This window comes from Sminthopsis crassicaudata, chromosome 3, assembly GCF_048593235.1.
Source record: "Sminthopsis crassicaudata isolate SCR6 chromosome 3, ASM4859323v1, whole genome shotgun sequence".
NCBI classification, from domain to species: domain Eukaryota; kingdom Metazoa; phylum Chordata; class Mammalia; order Dasyuromorphia; family Dasyuridae; genus Sminthopsis; species Sminthopsis crassicaudata.
Window position 1 is genome coordinate 26,393,424 of NC_133619.1, and position 16,993 is coordinate 26,410,416.

The 16,993-nt window shown below is 34.9% G+C and overlaps 1 protein-coding gene across 1 annotated transcript in view; it reads left to right on the plus strand.

Annotated features, from left to right (window-relative positions):
- Window positions 1–16,993, plus strand: part of LOC141561848 (uncharacterized) — a 327,004-nt gene that overhangs the window by 293,723 nt on the left and 16,288 nt on the right. Inside the window, exons 17-19 of the mRNA XM_074301949.1 lie at window positions 6,375–6,503; window positions 10,121–10,249; window positions 16,007–16,135. Of these exons, the coding sequence (XP_074158050.1) occupies window positions 6,375–6,503; window positions 10,121–10,249; window positions 16,007–16,135 (387 nt within the window). The remainder of the gene's footprint in view (window positions 1–6,374; window positions 6,504–10,120; window positions 10,250–16,006; window positions 16,136–16,993) is intronic.

Sequence of the window (16,993 nt, forward strand, 5' to 3'; positions counted from 1 at the left end):
CAGAGAAGGCTGTTTGATTAAAAGAAGGGGCCTTGTATTACAAAGTTTAAAAAAAAAATTGTCCGCTGACCGCCAGAATGTTTTAATGAGAAAAATCTGCTCATGTTATTTTTCCTGTAATTTGTCCTGAAAATCACTATGGGAGAAATTGTGCCCTGTTGTATTCTTGTGGCCCAGGGCAGGGTGACCCAAAGACTGGAAGGTGCCAGGGCCTGCTTCGGTATAGTGGACCCAGCTGTCAGCAAAGCAAGAGAATGAGATATACAAGGTCACCTTGCCTGTCTAGAGAATAACAAATATTAAACATAAAGGTAGCTTGGAAGCCGAGGAAAGTAAATATACTTTTCTTATTTATAATGGTTTTTTCATGGAGAGAAAAAAGCATGTTAAAATACTTGATCTTCTGAAGTTACACTTTAATTCTTTTACTGAATTTTTGAAATGTAATTTTTTACATCACTTTCATTTCCTATTGTTCCCTTCTTCTACCTTTCAGAGAGCAATCACTTATAACAAAGAACAAGAAAAGAGAGAAAGAAAACAGCTCATCAAAGCTAACAATCAATCAACCAATAACCATTTATTAAGCACTTACTGTGTACCAGATTCTGTGATAAGCCTTTAAAAAGAGCCTGCTTTTAATTATAGCATTCACACTCAAAATTCCCCATCTCTTCTAAAAAGAGATACAGAGGCAGAGAGTGGTGGAGGGAGGGAGGGAGAAACAGACAAAGAGAGAAAATGCCTCCATAGATGTCTTCTTTGCACACAGGCTTATCTTTATAATTTCATAGGATTTAGTTTCAATTGTTTTGGTGTTATCATTCTTTCCAGCTACATTGCATTTGTTACTTTCCTATTTCTGTTCACTTCAGTTTTCATCAAATCAATCTCTCAATAGTTGTCTATGTAATTTACATCCATCCTTTCTTATATCAAAGTAATATCCCGCTAAATTCACCTACCATAACTTTTTAAAAATACCCCCACAATCTTGCTTTGTTACCAGTTCTTTGCTGCTATAAAAACTGTGCCTATTAATATTTAAGCATATAAAGAAACTTTTTTTTTATCATTTGCTTCCATTCATATAGTTATTCATCGCTTGCAATTCACTTTTTAAGAACTTTTTGTTTATATCTTTTAAAATTATTTTTCCATTGGGGAATGCCATTTAGTCATATATTCCTGTTACTTGACTATTTATCTTGGATGTCAGTTTTTTTTTATCAGAAATACTTGGTACAAAGATTTTTCTCCAGTCAAGCAGTTCTCTTCTCGCCCTATATGCAATATTTTATTCATGTAAAATGTTTCCAATTCTCTGTAATCAGAAACAATTGTTTCATTTGTAAACACACGTCTTTTTATTTATATATTTTATTTTTAAATCATTTTCAATTGCAAATATATTCTCATTTTCTTCTTCCCAAAGCCCTTGTAACTAAGAATAAAAAAACAAAAAGGGAGAGGTGGGGAAAAGCAATTCTACAAAATGAAACAATGCATCACCCAAGCCCAACAGTAGAGACAATACTTTGAAGAGACTGTTACAAAAATCATAAATCTTTTCATTTAATAGGAAATTACCAGATAATAGCTGGGGTGCTATTTATAAAATTTTAAAATGGGTGCATCCATGCTCAATTCTGCAGATAGAAACATATAGATAAGAGCAAATACCGAGTCCATCAAGGTTGATTTCAAACACTCCAAAAGCTCATCCTGTGATTTTTATCCACATCATTCAGTAAATTCATCCCTTATGACTGAAAACAGTGGATAGAATATTTTCCTCAGTTTGTCTGCATGTTCCTTTGCATGATACAGCAAAGAAACATGGAAGTAAGTTGATCTTTCCACTTATTTTCTTCCAATTTCTCTACAATACGATAGCACTGACTATTTTGGCAACATCTCAAAATGGATTTGACACAGGCATCCCAAATTCTACAGACTCAAAATAGAACTCCTCATATTTTACCTCAAACAGCTATCTTTCTCTCCGTCACTTAAGGTTGTACCTTTGTACTCTCCTTGCCATTATAATAAGCTTCCATTCCATAATAAGTTACTCATCTAACTCTCTCCCTAGCCCAATACATCCCTTACTCAATTACCAATGTTTGCTAATATAGAGGTTTGTCTATGTAATCCTCCCTCCCCCAACTCAGTAAACTTCACTGGCCTTTTATTACTTTGTATAAAGTATGAGTTCTGTGGGTTTATGTGTGTGTGTGTGTGTGTGTGTGTATGTGTGTGTATCATAAAGTCATTTTCAAAGAAATTTTCATTAAACTCATGATAGCTAAAGAGATCACCAAGTGAGATAGAGTGCAAAGAGAAAGGGCCCAGTACAGAACTTCAAAAATATTCCAAGGCTTAAAAAAGAAGAATTCATGATAGCATAAAGCATCCAAAGTATCCAAAAGTCCTTACCTTCTTCACTCATTGATTTTCACTGATATTTACTAACTTTTTATCATACCCCTATAATTAATATGATTGTCAAAATCACATCAAAGTATATGAGGAAAAAATTAAAGTTGACTATATCTTGTTAAGTCAAATACAATAGTCATCAATATGGGCATCATTTTTGAGTCATCAATATGGGCATCATTTTTGAATCAGTTGTCATCAGCCAGATTAACTAGATAAAGCAAGGACCAAAATCCAACATAAATTAAAGAATAAAAAGTGAGAAACTGGGTATAATTTCAACAACTCCCATCTGACTCATTTAGATGAACTATTGATGCTAAAGAATGGAAAATGGGTAAAATTAAAGAACTTTGACTCTGATGTAATCACTTCTGAGAGAAGTTGAATCAACATTAAATAATCATTCTCCAAAAGAGGCCAAAAGAGCCCCCAAACTATGTCAGCCAGGAAGCACTAGAACTCCTTGCCAAGCACAGAGTCATGGAAGCCAAAGTCAACACTTTTTTAGAATGTAAACTCATTTGCAAAATGTTACAGAGGAGAATAGTATAACATTGAAAATGGTATCACCTCACCAACAGAGGAAGAGAAAATGCATCTGAAAGAAAGCTTGGCCCCAAACCCAAATAAGCCAGTTCATCTGAAGAACATTTGTATATGAAACTGAAAGGAAGAAAATAACTCAACACAAAATAAAAGAGAGATTTCCTAATGTTTCCTTATTTATGATGGACAGTGATTGAATCACTACATTTGGATCCTTAAATTTTAGTAATCAGTGTGTTTTACAGGGAAATGAAACTAGCACTTTCAAAAGACAAAACCAGAAATATGGACAGATTATATTAACTAAACAGAGAGAGACTAGATAGAGGAGATGGTGCAATTTTGAAGGCTGTAATTTTCCATGACATCTTAAAAATGTGTAGAATTTAAATAATCATGGACTTAGTATAATCATGAGGAAGAGATGATTTAGAAGATTGTCAACTATAAACTCATTTAATTATTCATTTTCTTATTAACAACTTTCTGAGAATAGTAATTAATATGTAACACAATCTAATCCACATTTATTAAACACTATGGTAAGATCAAGAGGCACAAATTCATGTTTAGTTGCCTTTAAAACCAAACATTTATGTCTTCGGTAAAGGGGAACTTCCAATAAGGAAACTACAAAGACTATGAAAAAACAATCTTTATCCTCAGGCAGGTTACATTATCCTGCATGAAAACAACAGGAACTTATAGTCTGGACTTATATTTACCAGGTTCAATTTGGGGTGGGATGGATTCTCATAAATCATTGCCTTCTATTCACATCTCCACTCAGAGTTTAGACTAAGAACATCATATTTCGGTTCATTTGGCTCCAATCCATGGGCCTCCCCTAGGGACATCATAATACTTTGGATTTTAGGTTTCTACAGATGTGAGCAAAAGGTCCTTAGGTTCCCAGTGCAAGCACATGAACTAATAATATTTATCAGAGTCAAAGCTGTCTTTATTCTACCACACAGAGCATAAGAGACTCCCAGGACACCATAAGCACTAAAGTACAGTTCTCCTTCACTTTCTAGTAATTCCTACCTTTTCCTTCCTTTTAAGGACCTATACCATCCTTCAGATATATAACACTACCCTTTGTTTGAAACTCCCCAGAAAGATGCATATAAGATATAGAAAATACTCCATTATCCTCCAGTGAATCCTTCTCTCTATGCCCCCCAAAAGGTTGCTGAACTGTCATCCACCCCACTTTTAATTCTCAAAACAACCATGGCAGCAGCAGATAGGTGCATAAAGGCTCAGATCTGGGGCAACAAAATAACTCTACTCTCCAAAAGGCTCAGTTCAGGAGTTCTTAATATGTTACCATTGACTTAAACTGCTGCTATTTCCAGGATTCTCTCTTGAGGCTAAACTGTTCTCCCTTCAAAAACTTCAAAAACTGGCCAGTCTTGTGAAGAGTTAAGGGGTAATGCACACACACACACACACACACACACACACACACACACACACATACACACACACACACACACACACACACACACACACACACACACTTAGTTTATTTCCTATTCTTTTATCTAGTCTATTGATCTATGTATAATCCTTATTCCAAAACAGAAGCCCACATCACCAGTGGCCATTATAATTAATTGGTTTTATTGGGTTATCAATGGGTATATTCATAGTTTACATGGAATATTATTTTCCAAACAAAATTTAAAAGCCCATCTTTGCCCTTGTCAAATTGCTGAGACTACTCAGTCAAATACCATGGAGAGAATATTTAATCAACAATCTAAGAGCATTGGACTTCCAATGAGAGGATCTGGGTTCTAATCCTGGATTTAGAAGTGGCTCTGCCACATGTTATCTCTGTGATCATAGGCAAGTAATCTCATCTTGGTTGGTTTGGGTTTCCTCCTCTTCAGATGAAACCATATAGATTCTGCAGTCCTCCCAGGTCTGATGTTAAGATCTAAGAGTGAATCCAAGATCCCATATGCACAAAGGGATCTCAATATGGAGTAGGCAGGTTTTTATAGATTGTTCTATAGTAAACAGCTTCAGAGAGAAAGAATATAAAGTCTGTCTATGTATATTTTTGTTTATTGCTATAAAGTTCTAAATAGGGCACAATTAGGCTTAAAGACTTTTCTTGATTGAAGAAACTCCGATGGACTTGTCAAGAAGAAAAAAAAAATCTCCATTCTAATCTGTGGTCTATGAATTGTGAAAGAGAAATCAACAAAATATATTTATTTTGACAACATAACATTTTTTTTCAATTACTCAGATTATGGTTATAAGAAAAATTATGAAAGACTTTATCAAAAATACTCCAAGCTTATCTATTTGGGATTTCACTGTAGTTTCACTACAGTGAAGCATTAGGAAACAATCACAGCTATAGGGAATGAAGGTTAAATCATGTATCTGTAAGTATACTATCTGATAGTGTTAGAAAGTTGCCTGCCTTCCTTGTTTAATTCAGTACTAAGAGCTATTGTCAAACTTTCAGCCATGTTTTTGACTGACTAAATAACCCAATCTCTTGTCCCTAGATCCAATGATGTGATGTAAATGTTTGTCAATAAGTTCTCTGCAAAAGCACAATACACTGTAAAGGTTAATATGCATTACTAAAATTTCTTCATCACTTTCTTAAGTCTTGGAAAGCAACAAAACAATAAATTAAGCTCTAATTTATAGTATTTGTCAATTTCTGAGTTGTTACACTCAAACTGAAAATGTAACAATCAGCTCTTGGAAGCCAAATTGACCTGGATCCGCCACACCTCTTTTTATTTAATCTTTATCATTACTATAGGAAGCTCATAAATTGCCCAATCAGGAAAGGACATAAATATGATAGCATCTACTTAGTGGTATGATACATTTTTAAAGAGTTCTCAGCTTCTCAAGAGAGTAGATTTGTTATGGATTTAAATCTCACCACCAATTCTTTCTGCATAGAACTAAGGCTAGTCTATTAAACTCTCCAAGACTCAATTTCCTCATCTGTCAAATGGGAGTAATCATATTTTTACTACCTGCTCCTCAGGAATGTTGTAAAGAAAGCACTTTTTAAAAACAGATATCCTAAATAGTGACTTACATGTTGTGACCCCATTTGCTTATGAACTTCTTGAAGACAGATTATTTTTACATTTCTTTGTATCCCCTTAATGTAGCACAGTGTCTGGCACAAGGTGCTTAATAAATGCTTGGTGATTGGTTTATTGTTGATATCTCTACCTCAGGATTGATTCTGTGTGCTTAACTTCAGAAAATTCATAAGTATTTTATCATGCCATGACATTATCATGTGCCATTTCTCCATCTAACTCTCTGAGAAATATTTCTATGTAATATTTTCCTCTGCGATATTAATTTTTAAAATATGGTTACAGTTTGTCCCCAGGCAAAATATGGCCATAAATGTCAGCTAACCTGTGCCTGCAAAAATGGTGGGATTTGTAATCCTATCAATGGAAATTGTACCTGTGGACTTGGCTGGACAGGCAATTACTGTGAGGAGGGTAAGTTCTATTCTGTCCCTTTGCTAATTAGTGGGATCTATTTTAGATCATGTGACAGTCATAAAAGATGTCATACAAAAATCATGACTTTGATAACAAGAATGAAATTACTTTAAAGTTTGTAAATATCTTTTCAGCAATGAGATGTTTCAAGGCAATTACAGTAGACTTGTATGGAAAGTGTGATCCACATCCAGAGAAAAAAACTATGGAAACTGAATGTGGATCAAAGCATAAGTTTTTCACCTTTTCCTTGTTTTTGTTTTTTTCTTTCTCATTTTTTCCCTTTTGATCTGATTCTTCTTGGGCAGCATGATAAATATGGAAATATGTTTGCACATATTTAATCTATATCACAATGCTTGCTCTTTGGTGAAGGGGGAAAGGGGATAGAGAAGGAGAAAAAGGTTTTGCAAAGGTGGATGTTGAAAACTATCTTTATATGTATTTGGAAAAATAAAATACTATTAATTTTTAATTTAATTTTTTTAAATTAAAAAAGTAAAGTCTGCAAATAATCTGAAATTATTCCAATGATCTTCTTTTGGTAATATGGTCATGACTTCAGAAGTAAAAAAGACTTTCTAGGATCTTGAGCCCAACCCTCTCATATTATAGATGAAGAAATTAAGGTTCTGAAAGATTAGATATTTGCCCAGCAGCATATGGCTAGTGTGTTTCTGAGGCAAGACTGGAATCCAGATTTCCCTGACTCAAAATCCATTGCTTTATTGGCTATAGTATAGCAGATAGCATATATGTCACAAATATAGCAGCTATATCACACCTCCCCTCATGACAACTCTGTGAAATACATGCTATTACACCCATTTAAAAAGGTAAGGAATAGAGACTGAGAATGGAAAGTTGCATATCCAGACTTAACCAGACCACCCTTTCCCCTACTCATTCCTATGCTCTTTCTACCATGTCATCTTATTGTACAATCAGAAACACAAATCTGGCACCAGGAAGTTGATGTCATCATAGTCCATTCAACAGAGAATTTCATTAGAAGTTTATCTGTTCTCAACTTGAATGAGTTTTGTCTCTGAATCATATGAGCAGAACCAAGAGAATATTGTACATGGTAACAGCAATATTGTTATAAGAATGACTTTGAGTGACTAAGTCATTTCGACTATTATAAACACTCTTATTAGAGACAAATGAACCCTGAAGGAAGAGGCTATTCTGTATCCAAAGAAAGAACTGACAAATAGAAGTATGTAGATAACAATTGTACATATGTGTACATATACATATACATTTGTAACTTATAGTAACCATTATTGGGGGGGAGGGAAAAAAGAAAGAAAAATGTTACATGAAAACTTTATTGTAGTGTTCTGGTTGGTTTTCTGGAGGTCTCTGGGCCAGCCTTCAATTAATTGCCATGAATATAGCCAGGTGTTAAAGTCCAAATTCTTTATTGTCTCCTTCACAATCTGGTTTCCTTGCCTGGGGCCCAGGACAGCTTTCTTGGAGGCCTTCAGGAGTCTTGGTTTCAGTGGAGAAGTGAAGGAGGAGATCCCTGCCACCAAGGTGGTATGAGATGGAGTAAATCTCACTCCTTGGCTCCAAGAACTTGAGCTCCTGCCCCCAGTCCTCTGTCTTCTCCAAGTCTGACTCTGGCTGAGTTTGTCCCACTTTATATACTCTGTTTTGATTAGATCATCTTAGATGTCAATTGTGGAACTATATTAGGTATTAAGTACATGTACTGAATTAGAGAACTGTTAATCACCATGCTAAACTAGATAACCATTGGATTATCAATTCCACTGAATTAGCTACCTTATAAGAATCCAAGTACAGAGTTCTGGTCCACAACACTTTATTATTTATGTGTGTATATATGTGCGTGTGTGTGTATGTATATATATAGAGATATAGATACATATATATATTTACATATATAGATAGATACATACATACATATATATGTATGCATATATATTTACATATATGTATATATATTTATGTACATGTATACATATATATTTAAAATAGCAAGTTGTTCATTATCAATTGGCAGTCTCATATGTAATCATCTTTTTCATTCTGTTAGGGTAATTCTTGCTTTATTTCATAAATTAAGAATAAAATAACCAAAAATAAATAAATAAATAAAAAGATGAGTCATGACTTTGGGATCTTTAACTTAGATTAAAAGAATATTTTGATCATGTTATTTTCACAATACTATAAGAAAACATTTAAAGTTGTAAGAGTTCATAGAAGTCACCTTGTCTAATTTTATTTTATTTTATTAATTTTATAATTATAACATTTTCTTTGACAGTACATATTCATAGGTAATTTTTTTTTACAACATTATCCCTTGTATTCCCTTCTGTTCCAAATTTTCCCCCTCCTTCTCTCCTCTCCCTCCCCTAGATGGTAGGCATTCCCATACATATTAAATATCTTATAGTATATCCTAGGTACAATATATATGTGCAGAACCGAATTTTGTTGTTGTTGTTGCAAAGGAAGAATTGTATTCGGAAGCTAAAAATAATCTGGGAAGAAAAACAAAACAAAACAAAACAAAACAGTGCTCACAGTTTATACTCATTTCCCAGTGTTCCTTTTCTGGATGTAGCTGATTCTGTCCATCATTGATCAATTGGAATTGGATTAGCTCTTCTCTATATTGAAGATATCTACTTCCATCAGAATACATCCTCGTACAGTATCATGGTTGAAGTGTGTATAATTTTACAGATGAAAAAATGAATATCTAAATTCTAGAACTATCTAACCTCCCAATTTTTGGACAACAAGAGATAGAGATGGATGTGAATTCTGCGTCCTTTAACTCTAAATCCAGAGTGCCATGCTGTCCCTTGCACTTTATTGTCTTCCCTTTGTTTCTCTCTACATCATTCCAATGAGTATGGTCAACTACCCCCCAACTCCAATGTTATTGTTAAGAAACTTGTAGAAATAGAAAGATAGACATGAAAAAATGGCTGTGTCTAAATTCAAGAATATAGAAAAGGCTGGATTTCAATTTAGAGATTGATTAAAATAAAAGTGCAGCATTTTTCCCCATCTAAATTTTCAGGTCTTCCTGAAACCAATCTATGGATACCTTGGTAAGAATCCCTAAGGGTTGCAGACTTCATTAGAGATCATATGTGCAGAATGTAGGGAGATACATGGGAAAAACTTAGATACTGTGAGAAAGCATGACCAGATTTTTATCTCCCCCTTTGGAGAGAATCTCCACATCAATGAGAGCAAATAAGGAAATCCTTCTTGATGTAAGAAAAAATTAAGGAATAATTATAAAGGTCTACCTATAGAATTGGCCCTTTCTAGGCAGGACAGGTCCTTTCTTTCTGGAAATCCTCAAGTGAAGGGTCAAATGATAACTTGACAGGGGTGTTATAGAAGAGAATTCTTCAAGATCACATTTGTTGACTAGATGGACTCTGAGTTCCTTTCCAGTACTGGGTTTGTGTGAAACTGAATCACTCACATTCATATTATTTTTCCCTGCAGTGTATAATCTTCAGGATAATTTTCTCAGAGAAGTTTCAGCTTTTGGCATTATTTCAAATGTCACTTTGAAAAGATCTTCATCCTGAAAGTCTTCTCTTTTACAGCATGCTTTCCTGGTACCTATGGTCCAAGCTGCCATTTCAACTGTTCTTGTCAGAACAATGGGACTTGCAATAGATTTACTGGCTTCTGTCAATGTCCAAAGGGTTACTATGGGAACAGCTGTGACCACCGTAAGTATTGTGGCATTTAGAAGTATTTAGAAATACATACAAAGACTAAAAGTATAAGTATGTATATTGTTCAGAATACTATCAGCCTAATTTACCATTTTAGGATAACTGTCTAGAAGCCATCTCATGGTCCTAAGTTGTTTTGATACAGGTATTATTAGTGGCTGTCCTGAACCATACATAAACATGGTGAAGATTCCATTGCACTTATTCATTGTATCATTGGAGATGTCTTTGAAAATTGACTTCTCACTGCTCTCAGTAAAGTATCTCCAACACACATTTCTTCTGCATGTGTGAGATCTGGCACAGCCAATCTTCCCAATCTAATTCTCCTAAAGATCACTTCCTTTTTATCACATTGGATGTTGAGATGTTAAAATTTGAATATGATGATTCCATCATCATCTATGGTAAGAAAGGATTGATAGAGAATTGGCCCACAAAGAAATATTTGATATTTGATAATATTTATTCATATTGTTATCAGGCAGCTAGGTGGCACAGTGGAATAGAGTGCCAAGCCTGGAGTCAAGAAGACTTTATGATTTCAAATCTAGTCTCAGAAACACTTGTGACCCTGGACAAGTCACTAAACCCTATTTGCCTTAGTTCCTCAACTGTAAAATGAGGTAGGAAAGGAAATGGCAAGCCACTTCAGTATGTTTGCAAGAAAATTCCAAATGGGATCACAAAAAATTGGACATAATTGAACAGCAACAGCATTTGTGTTATTCTCCTTTTTCTAGAAACATTTTTCTCACTAATTTGGATAGGGGAGAATTATTGAATAATTTGCTCTGAGAGAAATGTAATTTGGTGACTACCATAATCTGGAGCTCAATTCACTTTTATACATATATGCGTGTGTGTGTATGTGTATATATATATTTATATATATACACACATATACATATGTATATTTATTTATATAATATGTATATACATATATGTATGTATACACATATAATATTGTGTTCATATATGTGTGTATGTGTTTATATGTATTACTTGCTGTGTACAAAGAATTGTGCTATACAATGGGGAATATAGAGATAAAAAGAAATTAGTCCCAGTCTTTAAATTACTTTAAGTCTCTTAGGTCACAGAAAGGAAAGGGAAGGGGGACACAGCTACAACATACACAAAGATAAATGAATGTAAGGTAAATTAAGGAGAGATACAGCACCAACAATTGGAGGAGGAAGAGAATGACTAATGTTGATGTGATGCATTAAGGCTTATAAAAACACTTTGAATATATTATTTCATTTGATCCTCATAGCAACCACTTGAGGTAGCTACTATTATTTTCCTGACTTTACATAGAAGGAAACTGGAGCATCTTGTCCAGGATCACACCGTCAGTAGAGGATGTTTGATTTGAACCTAGATTTCTTCACTCCAAAGCCACAGTTCTATTCACTATCTCATGCTATTTTCTGACCAGACTTCAGATGGCTCTGCAGATGAAGTGACCCTCAAGATGAATGTAGGGGGAGAAATAAAGATTCTAAGAAGCCTATGTGGAGAAGAGTCCATTCTCTTTGAAGACCCAACAATAGCCTTTGAAAAGGGATGAATGGCGGTTAGACACTCTAGCTGTTGTTTGTGGCCAGTGGGTTTCCACTAAATTTAATTCCTATTATTTTCTCTACTCTTTGGGAACCTTCAGCAGTTCAGGACTGTTAATGACAACTGTGAAGATGCCTAAAGTAGAAAGATGTTTGAATAGGTTGGCAAAAAATAACTAGTCTCCAGATTTAGAGGTGAGGTTATGAGAGAACAAAATACTAAAGCAACTATAATTTACTGATTCATATCCAGTACACAATATGCAGCATAATCAAGTTAAATAGGTTGATAGAAACCTAAGTAGTCTCGTGTCCCAGCCAAGTTTCTTCTCTGAGTCAGAGGAAATATAGTACTCCAAACCATTTTTGGTTTCCACCCTACCCATTATGATGAATTACATCAATATATTCATGTAAAGACATGGGTTCTCAGTCAGCAGGATGAAAGACAGAACTCTGTTCTAACTGTAATTGTCTTTATTGAAACAAGACTGTCAGACCTCACCATCCCTTCAAAGTTCAATCTCAGTGCACATTTAACTGGTTGAGCACACTAGAACTTAGTCAACAAATATTGTAGTAAGCATTTGCCATGTTCCAGGCACTGTCTGGACACTGGGAATATAAGGAAAGGGAAAAACAATAGTCCTTTCTCTCAAGGACCTCACATCAGAATGAGGAAGCAACATACAAATAATTAAGAGCATACAAATTCTAGATGAAGGAGATAGAAGGCAACCTTAGAGGAAGAACATTATTTTGGCCACAGCAATCAAACTTGCCTCTATTTACCTTCATGGAATTTTCACTCATGGGATCTCATGCACTCTTTAAGTCTTCTTTTGCTTCTTCAGAGACTAAAAGACTTATCCAAGGTGACATAGTCTGTGTCAGAGATGTCATTGGAAATCAAATCCTCCCATTTCTAAGGCAGTCAGTTATCCATGTTACATATTCTCTCCATTTATTTTGCATATAATTGTACTCTCATCTCCATACAGGAGGCAGTGTGGTAGAGTAGATAGATAGTCCTGAGGTTAGGATGTCCTGGTGCCTCTGTGATATTGGTCAAGTCATCACGTACTGGGACTCTAGGTAGCCCCACCAATGCTACAAGTTGTAGAAAAGGGGCTAACTTGTACTTTTAGAAGTAGTTTCCTTACCTGAGAGATGTCTATATCAACACTGTTGATATACATTTTCTCCTATGAGAGTATAAGCTTCTTTAGCTCAGGAACAGTGCCATTTTTAAAATCTCTGTTTTGCCAGGATCTGGCACACAGAAGGTGCTTAATAAAGGCTTCATGGGTGAATGAATTCATGATCTTTCTCAGCTGTCTGATTTCTGATCATGTCCCCAGAGAAAACCAAGAGATATCGTTTCTACCTGCAGTTACCAATCAGCTTTAGGTGAGGGTGATCTGGGACGCTGTGAAGAGTTCTTAAGATATTACCATCACCAAAGGTCCTGCTGTAAAGGGGGCTTGGCTAATTTTTAAATGAAATAACATATGTGAAGTGTTGTGCAAAATCTAAAATGCCATATAAGAACTACTTGTTCTTATTGTTTGTAAATATACATGAGCACTTTATAACCATAGATTAAAAAAAAGTAGCTTATAGCCAGTTCCTCTTCCTGATCTGTCAAATAGGTTGACAGCTGATCTAAAAAGGTAAACTTCCTTTCTTACAATAGATAATGAAACCAGGTGAAGCATTAATAATGAGAGGTATTGCAGTGCAGTGCAGACAATGGAGGAAAAGCTATAGTGTCTGGACTCCCTTGGCCCAAGACCAGCCCTGACATATAACAGCTGTGTGACCAAGAATGAATCACTTAACTACTCCCTAAGAGTCCAAGTTAACAAAGGATCGCTTATCTTCCTCACTGGGGGGGAGTCACCATAGAGGACTTCTATGTGTCAATCATATCACAAGTTCAGGCAAAATAACAACAACATAGTGTGTACCTAAAAAAGAATGACCTTTCTTGCACAAAGAGTACAGAATAAACATTGTAGAGAAAAGAGTAAGGGAGGGACGATGTTTTAAGGTGAAAAATGAACAAATTTAGGAGTTGGAGGATCTGGATTTAAATACAGAAACCATTTAAACTTCCTGATTTTAGTTTCCCCATGTACAAAATGAGAAGATTAGATTAGAGACCTACTTTGTACACTTTTAACTTCTAAATGGGTGATTCTATTCTTTTTTTTTTTTTCTTTTTCTGAGGCTGAGGTTAAGTGACTTGCCCAGGGTCACACAGCTAGGAAGTGTTAAGTGTCTGAGACCAGATTTGAACTCGGGTCCTCCTGAATTCAAGGCTGGTGCTCTATGCACTGCGCCACCTAGCTGCCCCGATTCTACTCTTTAAGAAGAAAACAAAAAGCAAGAAAAGGGAAAAGAAAACTACAATATTTCAAAAAGATTATGATGATAACAACCACCACAATACTCATTGCCTAATTTTTTTTTTCTTTCTTTAATTTATAGAAAAAACAAGCACATGAAGTTGCAAGTGTATTGTGTGCAGCTTCTTTTTACATCAATCTCTGGACCTAGTAGGCCTTTTACAAAATTTTAGGTGAATAAAAGAAATTAGCCCAGTAGTCTGGGTCAGTTATTTTTATCAGATGCAATGCTTGAGAATAATAGGAAATGTGTAAATCAATGAACATCTCAGGGTTATAATTTCAGAGCTGGAAACAACCTTCAAGATCATGCAATCCAACTCACTTTTTTACAGATAAAGAAACATCAGCCAGATTTGGAATTCTCTACCAAGTCTTCTGCCTTCACATCCAGGATTCTTTCATCTACATACAACACACTGTCCTATGCTCTAATCTAGTCACTTGAAGAAGATCAAATTATAAATTTCCAGTGGGGACAGGCAGGATAAACTGGGACCTGAATATCAAGCAGAAACAACTGGTCTTTGGCCTAGAGACATTAGAAAACCATTCAAAGTTCTTGAGTAGAAAAGTGGAATGATTAAAGCTCTGTTTTAGAAAGATGAATCCTAAACATGATTTAGGATTGATTAGGAAAGATTAAGCAGGAGAGAACCAATAGTCTTTCAACATTAATTAAGCATCTACTATGTGTCAATGTTGTAAGCAATAGGGATACAAATAAAACATTTAGTAAGCAGTTACTATGTGTTTGACACTGCCACATTGTAAACATAATGAATGAAAAAATCCTGACTTTCAAAGAGATTACATTTTAGTGGAGATAAGTATATCTATGTATGTATAGATGTATGTGTATATTTAAGTAGAATTAATGTGAAGTTGAAAAATACTAACATAAACCAAGTAGCTGAATACAAAGTAGTTTCAGAGGGAGAGCAGGTATCTTTTGAGAGAATCAAGAAACACTTCATTCAGAAAATAGTATTTGAGTTGTTTCTAAAAGGAAGAAGGGGACTCTCTACAAGGAAAAAAAAAGAAAGGAGTGCCTTCCGGACATAGGGAACTTTCGGTGCAAAGACATGGAGATGGGAGATGGAATATAATGAAAGAACAGAGAGAAGACCAATTTACACGTATCACAAAATCCAAGAGGGGAAGTAATATCCAAAGAAGCTAGAAAGATAACTCAGAGGCAGGTTGCTAATTTAGTGGCACAGTGGCTAGTACCAGGCTTGAAATCAGGGGTGATTGGATTCAGCTCCTACCTAGGTACTTATTAGCTATCTGACTGGGAAATTCACTTCACCTCTCTTGACCTCAGCTACCTCATCTGTAAAATAAGAATACTAATTGCACTTACCTCTCAGGGTGTTATGAAAATCAAATGAGATAATATGTGTAAAGTACTAAGTAAATCTTAAAGTGTTTCATAAATGCTAATTATTATTATTAATATTTTAACAGGATATAAACTCCCTTTGTCTTTTCCAGTTTAATTACTGGGATTAATGCATACATACTTATTTTTCAAACTAAAATGTTTTCATCAAACTCTTAGAGATTTTTTCATTTTAAGTCATTGGCTTAGTTTACCAAGATCAAATGAGATATTATTTGTAAAGCACTTAGCACATTGCCAAGTGCTGAATAAATGCATATTTCTCCCTCTTTCTCTACCTTCTCACACAAACCAAAAATGGATCATTTAATTTGGTTTCTCCTCTTTAGAAGGGACAGAATGACCTATTGCCATTTCTATTCCACAGAATGCCCTCCTGGATTTTATGGCTTGGATTGTGCTCACTCTTGTGATTGCAGAAATGGAGCCAGATGTGATGCTGAAAATGGCAAATGCATCTGTCCTGCAGGTTACAATGGCAGCTGCTGTGAAAAAGGTAGAGTCCAAGTATATTTGAGTATTTACCAACTAATCAATCAAGAAGCATTTATTAAGAACCCATAGTATGCTAGACACTGTGAATGCAAAGCAAAAATGTAAACAATCTCTGACCTTAAGGAGCTTATGTTCTATTGGGGAGAGAAATGTGTTTCTCTTAGTATATATAAGAAATATATTTGAAGTAACAAAACAGTTACATGAAATAGTTGGAAAGGGAAGACACTAGCAGTTGGAAACATAAGGAAAAGGTTTATATTAATGTTAATATTGAAAGTGGTGCTTGATCTATACCTTAAAGAGAAGGATTTTATTAGAGAAAAGCAAGATTCCAGATATGGGAAATGATCCATAAATAAAATATATTTCAGAATTTATGTATACATTTTCTATTTATTCATGAAATCTCATCATCTGAGAATGACAACAAAAAATGAAACAAATGTGCATATAATGTTTTATATATTTGTATGCATATATATGTGCATATATACATACATGTATTTATATACATGATTTGGAATTAGATTTTGGTTCAATGCCACCCCTGATTTGAATCCAGTATGGTTTAATAGATGTAGGCTTTGCATTTAGATTTTGCTCTTGAGATACATATTAGCTGTGTGTCTTTGGGAAAGTTATTTAATTCTCAGTGCCCCAAGCAACTCTTTAATAAGTAAAAATGGAGAAGCAACGAGGTGGCACGATGGATTGAGCAACCAGCCTTTGAGTCAGGAGCATGTGAGTTCAAATTCTTCCTAAGACACTTACAGGCTGTATGACCCTGGGCAAGTAACTTAACCTTGATTGCCTGAGGGAGGAAAAAAAGCAGTTTCAACTCTGAATTGGTAAAAGC